This window comes from Falco biarmicus, chromosome 6, assembly GCF_023638135.1.
Source record: "Falco biarmicus isolate bFalBia1 chromosome 6, bFalBia1.pri, whole genome shotgun sequence".
Classification (NCBI taxonomy): Eukaryota; Metazoa; Chordata; class Aves; order Falconiformes; family Falconidae; genus Falco; species Falco biarmicus.
The window spans coordinates 73,735,300-73,751,344 of NC_079293.1; the positions used below are offsets into that span (position 1 = coordinate 73,735,300).

General features: G+C 48.9%; 1 protein-coding gene across 5 annotated transcripts; it reads right to left on the minus strand.

The window, feature by feature from the left end:
- Positions 1-113: 113 nt before the first annotated feature.
- Positions 114-15,875, minus strand: LOC130151330 (GPN-loop GTPase 1-like). 5 transcript variants are annotated; one of them, XM_056343468.1, is made up of 14 exons: positions 15,744-15,875; positions 15,548-15,641; positions 14,607-14,646; positions 13,391-13,457; positions 12,630-12,667; positions 11,988-12,066; positions 11,790-11,884; positions 9,947-9,992; positions 8,174-8,320; positions 5,340-5,422; positions 2,691-2,730; positions 1,926-2,016; positions 1,309-1,416; positions 114-677 (listed from the first exon to the last, which is right to left on the minus strand). In XM_056343468.1, the coding sequence occupies exons 1-14, from the start codon at positions 15,834-15,836 to the stop codon at positions 586-588; spliced, it is 1,113 nt and encodes a 370-aa protein (XP_056199443.1). In that variant the 5' UTR covers positions 15,837-15,875; the 3' UTR covers positions 114-585. The 5 variants fall into 5 exon arrangements, with proteins under 5 accessions (XP_056199443.1, XP_056199444.1, XP_056199447.1 ...); XM_056343469.1 differs by lacking the exon at positions 15,548-15,641 and having other exon boundaries at positions 15,744-15,851; XM_056343472.1 differs by lacking the exons at positions 14,607-14,646; positions 15,744-15,875 and adding an exon at positions 14,081-14,389 and having other exon boundaries at positions 13,391-13,557.
- Positions 15,876-16,045: the final 170 nt, after the last annotated feature.

Below are 16,045 nucleotides of genomic sequence, written 5' to 3' on the forward strand. Positions count from 1 at the left end.
AGATGAATTTGCTGTGCATCCATATGGGTGGGCTGTAAGCGGGGGGCGGGGCGCGGGAAATGGTCTCCCATTGGAACAGTGAACTGAAATCTCCCGCTATTAAACGTCACACGTTTGTTAGTACATAAAATATATTTAATTAAAACCAAGACACCAAACACTAGATTGATGAAGTTTCATGCAGCAGAGAGTTCGCTTGTGTCCTGGCTGCAGCAGACACCTGTCTGCACAAGGTGAACAGAATGCACGTTTGGAGACCAGGAAGTGCTCTACAGATGCTGATGCTGCCAGAGCTCAAAATCCAGGCTCTCAACAGGCACAGGTGAAGGATTTGGAGCAAAAGGAAGCGCCTGTCTGGTTCCTTCGTATTCAGGAAGTCACACTGGCACGTGGCCAAAGGTGCAGTCAGTTGGATACAAGACGTTCAACTCATACGACCAACACGGGAAGAAAGATATAAATACATCAGAGGAAGCTGTTCACAGATAGATGACTCCATGCGTGGTCCCACGCAAGTTCCTTTACACTGTTCTTTTACTTGTAAGTCCATTACAAGGGATTCCGAACCCCCTGCTTCTGAAGGTCTCACTCATTCGCCTTGCTGCTTCTCTGGTATTTCATCCGCGTCTCTTGCATAAAGTTTCTGAAGGCTGGTTCTTCATGACTCTCCTCAGTAACTGGGGCAGAAAAAAAAATCCACAGTTCAGCGCTATTTCGGCACTTGTTCTACTTGTGTTACTGAAGAAAGTTAGAGTTAGGCTAGTCAGAGCAACGTGTATTTCAACTTCATTACAAGGCAAAAGAAACAAGTGATCCTGAAGATCAACGGAACGGGGGAAGAACAAAGACAAAGTCCCTGAGCTGTATCAGAGACAAATGACACAATGTAAGAACTTAGAAGAACGCTGCAAGACCAAGAGTCACAGGAAAAGGGAAGAGAGCCCGGGGCAGAATCTGTAAGGCCAAAGAGATGATGGAACACACTGCGCGTTAATCAGTTTCAGAGGTCACCGCATGCTCCAAGCGTAACAAGTTATCTGGTTTATGAATGTTACGCACCTATTAAAAATAATTACTCAAACAGAAAACTTACAACTGAACTTGCACAAAGGCCAGAGTGCGACAGCGCTGGACGAAGCACTGCAGCTGGGCTTCTGCTACAGATTCAGACGCCTGTATTTAGGCGACAGCGTCTGCTTGTTCTCTAGGCCCTCCTGACAGGCACGCCAGTTAATGAAATACAGAGGGTATTTCCTGACTAGACCGGCAGGCAGCTTTCAGAGCGGACCAGATCCCCGATTCCCTTACCTTCACGGTCAATGTCATCGGTATCGCTCTCCCCCTCGTCTTCTTCATCAAGGGTTCCTCGTGTTAGGATCAGCTCAGAGGGACCCATTGCAGAAGCATCGTCAGACCCTCAAAGGAAACAGAAAGGGCTATACACAAAAGGGCACGCTAACAAGTCAGGTCGCTTGTGCCCTGACAATTTGTGTTTGCACAGAAACACAGCAATTAACACCTACTTTAAAGGGACAGAAAGCTGCTTCAGAATTCCAAAGAAATTCCAAATGACAGGCTGCATCAGCACCATAGTCACCCTCACGTAAGGCCACAGTTCCACCAACAGCAGAGCTTTCTCACATTCTAATTTGACTCTCTCACCTTGGCTAAAGCGTTTCATTACTTTCATTACACTGTGTCCCCTGCTTTATCTACACAGCAGCCTTTCTTCTTCTCACCCCGCTGACTGACACACAGAAGAGCTAAGCCTGACCCACCCCACAGGAACTAAAGCCCCACTCCTCTTTACTAACATCAAGCTGCTTTCACGCTTCTGCTGTGAAGACAGAAAAGCACTGCGTGTCTTCTCAAGGCAGCCTCTGCAGACAACTTCTGCAATAAACTCGATCTTCCTAGTAAGGTACCTGCGAGTGTGTTGTCCTGCATACACACACTGCCCATGTCCTTCCACAAGTGCTCCAGCTGCTCTCTCTTCTGTTTATCTTGAGCTTTCTCCTGTAGGTACAAAGTTACACGGGGATGTTCAGTGCATTTAAAACACCAACAGAAGAGTATTCTCGCCCGATACCAGCAGCCTGTCCCCCAGCCAGACAGCAGAAGTCAGTGAGCAGGTCTTACGTTACAACTAAGGTTACACAGAACTTTTGGATAAAGGTGGAAAGCAACCTCCAGCACAACGGACTTCCAGAACGTTTCCAGCAGCATCAGGAAGCCAGACTCGGTGAAGTTGTGCCGGCAGACAACTGTCCTTTGGACAGCCAGAACTCAAAGTGAGCAGCGGTACCGATTTTGGTACTGCAACAGCGCACTTCACTGGTGCGGAAAGATACACGGCTATCCTCAACAAATGAATCTGGAAGGTTATTCTTCATCCTGAAGGGAAGATATGTAAATCTTCCCCAATCATCTTCTCACCATTTGCCCAAATGAATTATTAGCACCAAAACGCTGAGCAACCTCTGTTTTACAAAACATCTTTATTTTTTCAGAGATAGGCTCCACCGAATGCAGGGGAAAAAAGACAGACGGCGAGCTTCAGCACAGCAGTTTCTCCGCAACAAGCATGAGTAGTGAATAACTGTTAGACCCTCCCAACACGGAAGCAACTGTGTACATAACAGTGACCCCAAGATACACTGCCCAGGTGTACAATAGTTCAAAATACTTGCCAGTGTTTTCCTTAGGCGCTCATATTCTGGACGATATTCTCTGCAAAGAGAAATAAGAGTGCGTTCAGGCTGAACTAATGCACCACTTATATTAAGTGGGGATCATCGTGGAGCCTTGCTTCTACCCCCAAAAAGTTTTCTCTAGGCTTCATGTTTGAGAGACATTTCAGAAAGACTAACGGGACTTTTTATCCAGGTTTGGAGTCTGAAACCAACGGGTGCAAAATAAGTGAACATACTTCACTGAAATAGCAAACCTTTCTCACGCCGTCTTCCGGGGAAAGAAATTAAACCAGCTCGACTGAGGAGTCATTTCACTGCTACAGCTCATCAGCAGATGTGTCGCTCTCCTCTCATCACAGACACGACTTTCTCTGCCAGTACTTGCGCCTCCTGAGACAGTTCAATGGGATCTCATACACAAAGACTGTTCACAGGCTTCCAAACTACTGCATCCCGATGGGACCTCTGAAACATTTCTTTAAGGAAGTAAGGAGAAAGGGGATGCGGATACCCTCTTCTTAGAATCATGGAATAGTCTGGGTTGGAAAGGACCTTCCAAGATCATCTGGTCTAACCTCCCTTGCCGTGGCAGGGGACATCTTTCACGAGATCAGGTTGCTCAAAGCCCCGTCCTGCAGGAGCGGGCTGGAAACTAGGACCATGCGTGGCAATCAGTTAGCTGAGGGCAATGTGCTCGAGCTTGTCTAGACAACAATTAACATGATGAGGCGTGTTTACAGAGCACAGGGGAGTGGGGGACGGATGGCGCCAAGGGAAGGTAACACCTTGCTGTTAATTGCTGGTAGTTAACCACCAATCGGCGATTGCCTAGGATGCAATGCTTAGCTTCAAGAACCAATCTGTTTAAAACGCGCAGCTTCTGAAAGTGTATATAAACTCGTGCTTCTGTACAATAAATTGACGTTTGCTTGCATCAAGCTGCGTCCCGTCTCTTCATTCGCCGCACCGTCCAACCTCACCTTGAGCACCTCCAACAATGGGGCACCCGCAGCTTCTCTGGGCAACCCGCTCCAGTGCCTCGCCGTCCCCCATCGCGTAACATTTCTTCCTTTCGCCCAGTCTAAATCGGCCCTCTCTCAGTTTAAAACCGTCACCCCTTGTCCTGTCACTACAGGCCCTGTCAAAAAGTCTCTCTCCGTCTCTCTTACAAGCCCTTGTTATATACTGAGAGGCCGCAGTAAGGTGTCCTCGAGGCCTTCTCTCCTCCAGGCTGAGCAGCCCCAGCTCTCCCAGCCTGTCCCCCTAGGAGAGGCGTTCCGGCCTTCTGATCGTTTCCCTGGCCCTCCTCCGGACGCCGTGCTCCAACAGGTCCGCGTCTGCCTTGTTCCGCGGGCCCCAGAGCTGGACGCAGCGCTCCAGGCAGGGCACCAGGAGAGTGGAGCAGAAAGGGACAAATCACCTCCCTCAACTTGCTGGCCACGCTTCCTTTGATGCTGCCCGGGATACGGTCGCCTTTCCAGGCTGCAAATGCGTGCTGGCAGCTTACGGGAAACCCTTAACCACGGTTTCATTATGTAGGCAGCGTATCCCAGAATAATTGTCAGGTTACGTGGCAAAACTCCTCAGCACCTCCAAAGAGCAGAGACACACATTTGGAGGTGCGAGGCGGGAGCACAAATAATACCCTGCCCAGATACTCCCAGCCCACCACAGGAGAGCAACCAAACCGCCCAAGACCTCTCTCAACAAACCCAGAGGAACAGGGGCACGGTGGCAGGCAGGGGATCCAAATTAAGGGCTCGGAGGAAGGGACACCCTACCCCAGCCCCTCCCAGGGCTGTCCCAGGAGAACCACCAGCCCCACCCATCAGGTCCAGGTGTGAAATCCATCACCGTGCCTCATCGGGAGCCCTCTGGAACACCCTGCGAGCACAGGCTAGGGGTCTGGCTGCCTAGGGGTGTGGGACACACTATGGGATGCAAGGAAAGAGCATTTGGGGATAGCAGAGGGTTTATTATGGGATGTTTAGGGGAGGAACCCAAGGCGGGAAAAGGGAGGCACTCGGGAGGTTTGGGGAGGAACACGTGTGGGCAAGAGAGGCTTAAGGGAATAAAAGGGCCTATTTGCAGGTGAGCAGAGACCAGACCTGGGGGCATGACCAGGCCAGACTAATCAGACCTGGGAGTGTGAGGCTGTAGCAGCCTCCCTGGCTATCCAATCCAGCGTGATACACTTCCCTCTAACAATAGTCTATGGCCTGGTTTAGGTACTTCCAAGCAATCCAAGTTACCGGATTCCCTTTCTATTGTTACAGAGCAGCCTGGCAGCATTTCACGGGGAGGAATCCAGCAAGGAGCAAATTCTCAACTGATTTTCAACTTGCTCGCCTATTCGGTCTGCCAAACTGGTGTTAGCTCCCTGACGACAATTCAAACCTAGATACAGATCTGCTGGCACAGATAGCTTTTGCTTTTTCACTGAACACTCAGCGCAAAAATTCACCACCGAATAGCTCCTTTTGACTGCTGCTTTTTACGCTGACTCTTGCACTGGAGTTTATTAGAAACCCTAGACTACTGTGGCTGTGAAAAGTGTACAGTCCTTCAAATCAAAGGAGTGGGCTCACAAAATCAGGAACTTCAGCAAGTATTCACTGGGTCAGGGACCAAAGGTTATCACCTTACCTCTCATATTCATCTACAGCTTTAGAAAGCTGAACAAAAAAATCATCCAGTCCAGTGCCGAGCACGGCAGAAACACCGACCACCTACAAAAGAAAACCACATACCAGAACTGGAGAGTAACAGAGCCAAGTGTTCACTGATGGATCATCAGAGCTAGAAAGACTAAGCAGTATCTTAAACAAACAACCTGAACTAAAAAAAAAACAATAGGGAACACTAATGTCTGTCCTGGTTTCAGCTGGGACGGAGTTAATTTTCTTCTTAGTAGCTGGTGCACCGCAAGAGACTGGGAAAGGACACAGCCAGGGCAGCTGACCTGAACCAGCCAACAAGGTATTCCACACCATGGGACGTCATGCCTGGTATATAAACCTGGGGGCGGGGATCGTTGCTCGAGGACTGGCTGGGCATCGGTCAGCAGGTGGGGAGCAGTTGTGCTGTGCATCACTTGGGGTTTCTTCCCTTTTCCTTTGGATTTTCCCCACCTTTCCATCCCAACTGTGATTATTATTATTGTCATTACTGTTGTTCTTACCTCTTGATTCTGTTTAAATTATTAAATTGTTCTCATCTCAACCCTCCAGTTGTACATTCCTTTCTGATTCTCCTCCCCACCCCTCCGGGTCTGGGGGGGGAGTGAGCAAGTGGCTGCGTGGTGCTTGGTTGCCGGCCGGGGTTAAACCACGACATCATCACAGTGGCACAAGCGTGTGCAGTAATACTTCCAGCTTTGGTCATTCCTACTTTCAACCTCTCTCCCTCCCCCGCTCCCCCCCCGCCCCGCTATTAATGTTGGTTACCTCCAGTTTTTTGTTTGGGCGTTGGGGTTGTTTGGTTGGGTTTTTTGGAGGGGGTGGGGGTGGTGTTTGAGGGGGTTTTTCCTTCCTTCCTCCCTCCCTCCCTCCCTCTTATTTGACTCGGGAACCTGGGTTTTCCTGTCTGTTTTGCAAGTTCTACCACAGAGCAGAGAGGGGGAAAAGCAACAGTTAAAAAAGACAAAAAACCACGGAAAGCCTGACTCCACACCCATCCCTGTACCTCCAATCCCAATACCTCACAAAAAACACGGTTAAGGCAATACAGTGCCTAACCTTAATGAACAAGATAGGGCAATCCAAAAGGAAGATCAAGTCTTTCACCGTTAATAGTCCGCGTTCTCGTGCTGAACCTAGTCTTCTAAGTGGTTAGTAGGACTGCTGCAATACCAGCGTACTAGAATTAAAGAGCAAAATAGGCCACGAGACCCAATCCAGCTCCCTGAACCGCAAGAGATGGAGAATTGAATCAGTTACTACGGCAATGCATGTTCAAAATGCACATCTGCTTTCTAATTTGAACTTGTCTGTCACTGCACTTCTGGCCATTTGTTCTGCTTTTATTAAACCAATTATCTAAAAACCCCTTTAATCAGACTAGTACTAGCCCATACTTGGTGACCCTTAAGAAGCTCACATCTTCTAGTGAAAATTCTCCCTCTTTTTCATAAGCAAGCCATCTCAAGTACTCACTTTCAAACGGAAGACTTTTTCCAGGACAACCTTGCATTTTATCAATAGTACAGTAAACATGCAATCAAGCAGTCCAAAGGATTTCAAGCGTTAGTCCAGGGGCTGTGCCAATATATACTAATATTTATACTTTCACTGCCCTTAAGTACAAGCTGCCTTCTGCTCTATAATCCTCTGCGTATGTCCTGTTCTCCAGTCTACTGTTCTGAAGATATGACATGTATACAGACAGTCGATTAGCAAATCAGGACTAGGAAGTACGTTAGTCCCGTATACGGCACCAGTACAATCTCTTTTGAAAGACTGTATATTGCTCCCCATAGGGCACTTACAGTATTTTTATTTTGGCTAAATTATCATTACCTATACAAATGGTATCACTTAAGTTTATTTTCATTGCCTTTCGTGTAATACCCGTAAAGCCCTCGGCTTGCTTCCTTCTCAAGTAAAAGCTGACGAAACCACAATTAGCTGAACCCTTTTAGCGCAGCCTATGGCATGCATCATTAACACCCTCCTAGGCACAGTGCTTCCAGAGAAACCAAATGGATTTGGCCTCTCAAAACCTGGTAAGTGGAAAAAAACCCCCACTTTTTCTTGTGTCAGCAAGCACACCAGCATTTTTTTGTTCGTTTTTGAAAGTCTCCCTACATACTGAATTGCCCAGCCGCACCTGACACCCTCAGAACAAGGAAAATTATCTCAGATGGGAGACACTACGACACAGAACGTTACCCCTTGCCAGCCTCTCTTAGCTTTCCCCTGACGATTAATCACAATTCGGCATTAAATGATTCAGGCTGCCACTCAGCGTGACACGCAACTACGGTTACTTGATGTTCACACCAGCAAAGCCTCACCCCCAGCGCAAGGCTCATCAACAGATGCCAGTTCAAAAGGGCAGCCAGCGCAAAGCCCTTTTACAGAGGGGCAGGCAATACGGTTGAGGTGGGAAGGTACCGCTGGAGATCGTCCAGCCCAACCTCTTCTACTCAAAAAGCAGGATTAACTACAACAGGTTGCTCAAGATCTCGTCTGAGCGCCTTTTGAGTATCTCCAAGCATGGAGGCTCCATCATTTCCCTGGACGATCTGTTCCAGTGCTCAGTTAGTAAAATCACATTAATTGTTTCTTCCCCTTCTCTGTAAGCATAGTTTACTGCGTTTCACTTCATGTCTGTTGCCCCCTGTCCTTTCACTGGGCACCACTGCAAGAGCCTGCTTCTGCCTTCCTCACATCCTCCCACCAGGTGTATCAATAATATCCTCCTCGAGCTTCCCCTTCTCCAGCTTTTACGCGAGTTAGTAAAAAAAGGCATATTCCTACCTTCAGTGAACTGTAAAATTCATCCAACACTAAACTCATCGAACGAGTCAGGTTACTGACATAGGATGTCTCTTGATTCAGGGCATCCTGAAAAGTCTCAAAGTCCTGCATCCATTCTACCGCAAAACTGTGGTCAATTATGTCAGTCTGGAAGGAGAAGAGAAAATTTTCAGAAGCAATAATGATGAATTCTTTCTAATTTTACATGGAGTGCTATGCAAACAGTCTAATTATTAAAGAGTTTTGTAAACATATTTTACCACATGTGTATCCACTATTATCGCAATATGAGGCATCTAAAACTCTGACACGTTTCATTTCCCAGCACCAATGGGAAGGAGGAAAACGGGTAAAGGAAGCATCGCCTAGGATTACTTATGGGGTTAGAGACCAAACTGAATGCATCAAGGGTCAAAGCCCGACTATTTAGAGCTAGCTTGATTAAATCCTATAAATAACATTAAGTCAACTCGTTGACAAGAAAGTGGCATTATTTTTTCTCCTCTGCAAATCGTAACGTTCCTTAAATCTATGTGTTTGCCACTGCACACCTACCAGTTCCTTGAGATTCTTCCATTCTTATCAAGAGTCAATTCCAAAATGCTTGTTAAAAATTCTTCAGATGCTGTTAGCTTTACTTTTCACTGAAGGCTAAACATCAGATCGAAACGAAGCGTAAAGTTACGAATCCTAAGCCTTGGGTCCACCTTTCCTTACGTATACTGATGAAGTCCCATTTCTGCCAGCCTTTCAAAAAATGTTTTTCCCTACCTCTCGTGCCTTCTTCTACAGAAAAAGCTTTACAGCTTATTCTAAAATTACTGTCCAGAGTTGGAAAAAAAACAGTGTACAAAAACTTGCCAAGTAAGCAAGCGCATTATCAAAGACAGGCACGGTCTGGGTCACTGGGAAGATGCGTGCCGTCGGAGCACATCAGGCACTAATCCTGCTTGGCTGGTGTGAGGTGAAATTTCACATCCAAAGCACGGGTCTTCCAGAGGAAGCGTATGGGATATTTGTGCGCGCACGTGCAAACCCTGCTATGTTGGGGAGCGATTCCTTAAACACAAAGGATGTCTGTGGGGAAGAGGAAGAGCACTCACACCAAAAATCAAATGGGATTCTGTTAACATGTGAAATTGCTGCCTTTCAAGAGCCAGCTAGCCCTTAAGTTCAAAAGCATTCCTTTGAGGCTACAGGTACCTGACACAACAGCGAAGCTGTATCCTTGGGCTAGTTAAGTATCTGCTTCTGCTTGCTGGCAAACACTGGCATATTTGTAGTGACACTGATCAGGACGCCTTTTGTGAAGTTTTGCCTGCTACAATGCATGGGCCTCCTTCCTCAAAACAGGCAGGTGTTACACAGTTCCCACTGTGAGTCATCAGCCTGCTGCTGAGTAGAAATAATTAACGATGAAGGCGATTGTTCTGAGGAAGCAGGGGACTGTAAGAGCAGATTCAGTAATGAACTTACCCTTATGTTACAAAGTTAAGTGGCCTTATAGCCTAGGGTTAAGGTGCAAAACATTTTTCAAACGGTTAGGATCATCTCTAGCTTGAATGTTCGGGTGTAACTGCTCATCCCTGATCCTTCTTGTGCCTTTGTACACCAGACTGAAGACCCCCTTCAGACCCGGTTTCAGCCTGCAGCTCCCTCCCAGCCTCTCTTTTCGGGAAAACCCATTACTGTAGTGAGACAAAGACGCTACAGCAAAGCAAGCTAAGCAGAACAATGTTCCCCTAGGGCACGGAAACCATATTTTTAACTTACTTTGTTCATGACAACAATGAAAGGTAGCTTTGTCTTGTACAGGATGCTGGAAGAAGGGGCAGGGGGAAGGGGAAGACACACACAAAACATTAAAAATTAATTTAAATCTCACTAGAATAGAAAACAAGTTACGCGTTAAGGCAGACAAGACTTGTGCAAAACTGAACACATTTGACCTTCAAAAGATCATTATTTTCCCCCGCACCAATTAGAATGGAATTTTCACCCAGATCCTGCTTACCGTAGTTGAACAAAATACGCCCCTCCCCCTGCCCCCAAGATGCAAGCGCACGCCTCTAAGATGCAAAATCTCCTTCTACACACCCAGTTGATTTTGATTACTATTTTCTATGACTCTCAGATCCCAGTATTTGACTCTGTTGGCATTTTCTAGTTATTCTGACCCAAACCTTAGCTTCTGAGGTACTACTTGTGAACTGAGCAATGAATTCAAAGAACTCAAAACATCTACAAAGCAAAACTATCTCGAAACATCTGCTTACGTATTAATTTCACCGTGTACACATTCTATCATTTTCTGCTCGACACCCATGTCAGAAAACGCAGCGTGCAATAAGACACATTCTGCATATTCCTATCACAGTGATACCGCTTCTGACCTTGGTAATAGGATTGATAGGTTTTTTGACAACCTTTTACCAACATTTACCATGAATTATGACAGCTCTAGATACGCTGGTCTTTACACAGGTATTTAGTCCCCGGTTTAACACGAGAGAGAGCAGATAAATCCACGTACGAGGAGGGAGACAATAAATCAAGAACGCCATGCTATGCTGAGCTCTAAACAAACCTTGAAGAACCACTGAAAGGATCAACAACATTCAAAAAGCCCCTAGAATACAATGTTATGTGTTTAGAATAAGAAGGAGCTGAAGCTAGCCTATCTTGATACATCTTAGATCGATGATGTTACAAGCAACAGACAATGTGTCAGATCGAATGTAACTAGCCTTCACCACACTAAGGTCTCCTCCATCATTTCATGCTTTTGGTGGGAGTTTTGACCCAATGACCTCCAGATGTCCACTGGCACCTAAATCATATTGCGTATCCAATGGGAAAATCACTAAGACGAAGAAGAACCAAAACAGCGGATTAAGAGGATATGAGGCATCAATGTGCAACATGCAGCCCAGAAAGCCAACCGTATCCCGGGCAGCATCAAAGGAAGCGTGGCCAGCAAGTTGAGGGAGGTGCCTCTGCCCCTCTGCTCCACTCTCCTGGTGCCCTGCCTGGAGCGCTGCGTCCAGCTCTGGGGCCCGCGGAACAAGGCAGACGCGGACCTGTTGGAGCACTGCGTCCGGAGGAGGGCCAGGGAAACGATCAGAAGGCCGGAACGCCTCTCCTAGGGGGACAGGCTGGGAGAGCTGGGGCTGCTCAGCCTGGAGAAGAGAAGGCTTCAGGGAGACCTTACTGCGGCCTTTCAGTACATAAAAAGGGGCTTGTGAGAGAGAGAGAGAGAGAGACTTTTTGACAGGGCCTGTAGCGACGGGACAAGGGTCAAACCGGAAAAGGATGGGTTTAGACTGGACAAAAGGAAGAAATGTTACGCGATGGGGGACGGCGAGGCACTGGAGTGGGTTGCCCAGGGAAAGCTGCGGGTGCCCCATTGTTGGAGGTGCTCAAGAGCAGGCTGGCCAGGGCTTCGAGCAACCTGATCTAGTGAAAGATGTGCCCGCCCATGGAAGCGGCAAGGAGGGACCAGACGGTCTTTCAAGGTCCCTCCCAACCCAAATCATCCTGTGCTTCCCCTCCAAAATTAAGGATCACAGAGATGCAACCATCAAAGCAGACGGACTGCGTTTTCAGCTTTGCTTACCTGCAGGCATACAGCATGTTGGACATAAAGGTGACAGGGTTAGTACTGCGAGAGGTGTCCATCACATAAACCACCACTGAAGGAAAAGAGGAAGCCTGGAAACACAAAAGTAAAAGGTATTTCAGTTAGAAGCCCGTGCTGTTCAACAACCACTTCCTTCACACAGCCTCACTGTCAAGTCACACAGCAAACACTTACCAAGGCCTCAGTTATGATGGTTCCTGATGCTGACCAGGTGAACACCTCAATTTGCCCCGGTGTGTCAATAATGACATACCTGGCAAGAAATCACCCCCAACAAACCGTAAGGGAAAATCAGTTAAGCACAAGGGCCCATTCTCACCAGATCGCCACAAGCACACAACGGCACATCACACGATGACTCTGTTACAGATCAGAAAAGCTTTTCCCAAACAGTGACAAGATTTACAGGCACACCTGTCTATCTCCTGTGTGAATCTTATATCTAAGAAGCACATACTCTCTTCGGATTCTACTAAAGCTGAAGGCACCCACTTGACAGACACTTACTCCTGCAAACTCTTCAGAAGAATTAACTGTCGCCTGTTCGAATGGCGCCAGGGAAAAAAAAAAAAAAAAAAGACCATCTAACGGTAGCCGTGAATAGCAGAGCTGGAATCAGCAAACATTTCTTCAATGTAGCTGAAGAATGCCTGGTTTATCTATTCTAATTCTGTGCCCTTTTCTACAAAAAAAAAAAAAAAAAATCTATACCAAGGGTGAAAAACAACTAGAAAACACACAGAGAATCTTCTTAGGATTTCACATGGTTTTCCCACACTGATCCCAGAAAAGCAGGACTTGGTAGAACATACTCACTTTGATGCGTTTTGCCTTTTTTCAATAAACTTCATCACCTGATTGAAAAAGGAGGAGTACGCTTTGTATTTAGGCTCACAACAGGAAACTTTCATCCTCATTTCCTAACAGAAACTACGTCAACTTGCACAGCTGCATGCACGTATTAAAAGAGCACAGTCTCTTAAGCGCTGCAGTGTGCGAAAATGCCCTACAGAGGCGCGGTGGAAAATGCTCAGACACCGCACAGGTCAGAGACAACCTTGATTTGGTCTCTGTTCCAGGACCTGACTGAAGAAACAGGGTAACAAATGCAGTTGTTCCCAACCTTTTTTTTTTGTGCACTGTCTCAGCACCTCGCACAGGCTCCCACTTAGGGTTTAAGGGAGCAGTCAATTATCAAATAACCCTAGGAAAACTTAACCCTTTCCCACAAGTGAGCTTCCCGACTTCAGAATCAGGGCATTTGTATGAAAGACTCGATAGAGAACACAGTGCAACAGAACAGTTACGTACAAACCACTGAAGAACGTTCTGTACACGTGGCTTCTAAATTTTATTTTTAAAAAAGCTGAAAACCTGAAATCTCCCATATGAAAGCCAGGGCGCTTTGGCTGCTTTGTAAAATACATGGTTCTGTATGGAGAATACTCTAACTCCAAAGAAGTATTAGGAGGCTAATCACACACAGTGCTCCCAGGAGACTCCAAAATACACAAAACCTCCCGCAGCCTCCCAGCACAGTATTCGCAGCACAGCATCACAGAGGAACAGCCTCGTACCTGATCAAACCTTGTAGCAAAGAGATTGAGAGAGGTCACTATTCCACCATTTGGGCCCAGCCCGTATCTAGAGGCTTCGTTTAGGAAAGCAGATGATTACGCAGAGCTCAGAGGGCTTCTTTTTCAATCCTTCTAACAGCTGGCCGTGTACAATGCACACTGGACACCTTGCAGCAAAAGACAATACCCCTAACACGCAATTCAGTCTCCCAAGCGATGCAGCAGCATAACAAATCCTAAGCGGTCTCTCTCTTGCCCAAACACGCGTGACTGACAAAAGGAAAAGGGGCTGTGCCGTGGCTTCCCCTCGCCATTATTCAGGCAATACCGCTCTGGACAGAGAAAACATACGTACGTATACACATCAAAGCCATCTTTGTCTTTCCAAAAAGATTTACAACACAGCGACTCATAATTTAACAATGCCCTGGATGCGCTTAATGTGAAGAATTTACACTTCAAAAGATAATTAAAAGATTTCTTGCACAAATGCATTTTTAGCACAACTTAAACGGTAACGGGAATGGATGTTGTAAAGATGCCCCAAGCGTCAGCTTAAAGACGAAGATTTCAAAATCCTTTTCCATGCATACAGATCTGTACGCTAATTATGTTGTTTAGGGCTGCTGGAGAAAGGGGGGGGGGGGGGGCGGGGGGAGGGCTCACAACCTTATTGCTCTCCACAACTACCTGAAAGAAGGCTGCAGACAGCAAGGGTTGGTCTCTTCTCCCAGGTAACAAGCAACAGAACAAGAGGGAACGGCCTCAAGTTATGCCAGGGCAGTTTTAGGTTGGATAGTAGGAAAACATTCTTCACTACAAGGGTGGTCAAGCACTGCAGTGGGCTGCCCAGGGACGCGGTGGAATCACCATCGCGTTCAAAAAGTGTGTAGATGTCGTACTTCGAGGCGTGGGTTAGTGGTGGGCTTGGCAGTGCTGGCTTAATGGTTGGACTTGATGATCTTGAAGGTCTTTCCCAGCCTAAGTGATTCTATGAGTCTGTGTCCAAAGAAACAAAGGTTTGTTGTAGAACACACGTTTCTAATCTCACATGCAAGAAGTACATAGTCAAAACCTTCCGATCACCACGCAACATTCGGCATTACCACAAGCCCCAGCACCTCCTGCCCTCTTCAGCATAGGCGTGCAGCAGCAACAGACTACTTTCACAAAACCTGGGACTTCCAATGTCATTATTCCAACAGAAAAAGGATACTGTCTCATGACTTCTTTGTACTTCACAGTGTCCCTGATATCTAGAGGAGGAAGACATAGGAGCCGCTTTAGGACATCACTTTTAAAGCACCCTCCTCCCTCCACGTGCGGAGAGGCGAAAGCCCTTCTTTTACCAGCAAGTCTCCTTTTGTCTCGGTAACAGATCTTGCGCCAACAGGAAAAATCTCCAGAGCAGAATTAATAAATTCTAGCAGATCTGCTACGCTCTCAACACTCTTAGGAAACCCCACGCAGTTTACAGGAAACACCGCCCATTTAGGTATTGAGCAGCAGCCGCCTCCTGGGTGGCATTTTCTTCCCAGCTGATCAATGTCAGTTAACAAGCTACAATTTTGTATCTGGCTGTATCGTTAGAGACCCAACACCGGAGCAGACACTCCAATTACTCACCCGAGAGCAGGAAACCAGCTTTGGTATCCACGCTGCCTTTCCGACCCTCCGGAGAGGCAGGCTGGGAAGCGTTAGGAAGCTGGAGACCCAGGACCCTCACCGACCTCGCGATCGCTAAGCCCCTTGGAACAGCCAAACATACGGTCCGGTCTGCTGTCCGGGCACGTTCTGTAAAAACCCGCGTCCTGCGGAGCGCTGGCAGGCAGCGCTTTGGGAGCACTGCGGGCTACCGCTGTTCGGCGGCGGGGACCAGACCCAAGCCGTTCAGACGTTCGCGGCCGGCAAGGCAAGAGCCCACCGGGACGGCGGCACAGCGGGCCCCGCCAGCCGACGGCAGCGGCGGACGGCGCGGCGCCCCGGGCCCTCAGCGCGCGCACCTGGAGCGGCGGCAGAGGAAGGGGCTCAGCAGCAGCCCAGCCCCCGCCCGGCCGAGCGGCGCTTCGGGAAGGGCAGAGAAGGAGCCCGGCCGCGCGCCCCGCGTACCCCGCCCCCCCGCCCCTCCGCCGGGCTGGCCCGGGCGGCCGCGCTCACCGATGTTGGCGGGGAAGGGCAGCCCGGGCACGGCGGGGTCCAGGTTGATCAGGTACGGCGGGCGGCGCTGCCCGTGCAGCTGGGCCGCCAGGCGCTGAGGGGACACGAGGAGGCGTCAGGCCCCGCTGGCCACGGGCGCGGCGCTGGGGGAAAGGGGCCGCTGCCCGCCGCCCGCCGCCCCCGCGCCGCCCCTCACCTGCACGAAGGTTGTTTTCCCGGAGCCGGCCATACCCAGCACCAGCACGCACACCGGAGCGCCCGCTGCCGCCGCCGCTGCCGCCGCCGCCATCTTCCCGGCAGCCACTTGTCCTTCCGGGGCGCGGGCAGGACGGCGCGGGGGCGGCCCGGCAGCGCCCCGCCGTGACGCGCGCGGGGCCCGGCGGCCGCGCCGCCGCCGCCAGTGCCGCTGCCGGCCGGGTACGCGTTACGGCCTCGCCGCGCCGGGCGGGGCCCGCGGGCCGCCGGCAGCGCTCACCCGCGGGGCCCGGGGCCGGCGGC

What these genes read in the sequence shown, in the direction of transcription:
- LOC130151330 (XM_056343468.1), bottom strand. Translation starts at nt 15,836, where the DNA reads ATGGCGGCGGCGGCAGCGGCGGCGGCAGCGGGCGCTCCGGTGTGCGTG. An exon ending in CCATCATAACTGAGGCCTTG is followed by an intron (nt 11,885 to 11,987) that starts GTAAGTGTTTGC and finishes TTGTGTTTCCAG; the next exon opens with GCTTCCTCTTTTCCTTCAGT. An exon ending in AGCGCCTAAGGAAAACACTG is followed by an intron (nt 2,017 to 2,690) that starts GCAAGTATTTTG and finishes TTGTACCTACAG; the next exon opens with GAGAAAGCTCAAGATAAACA.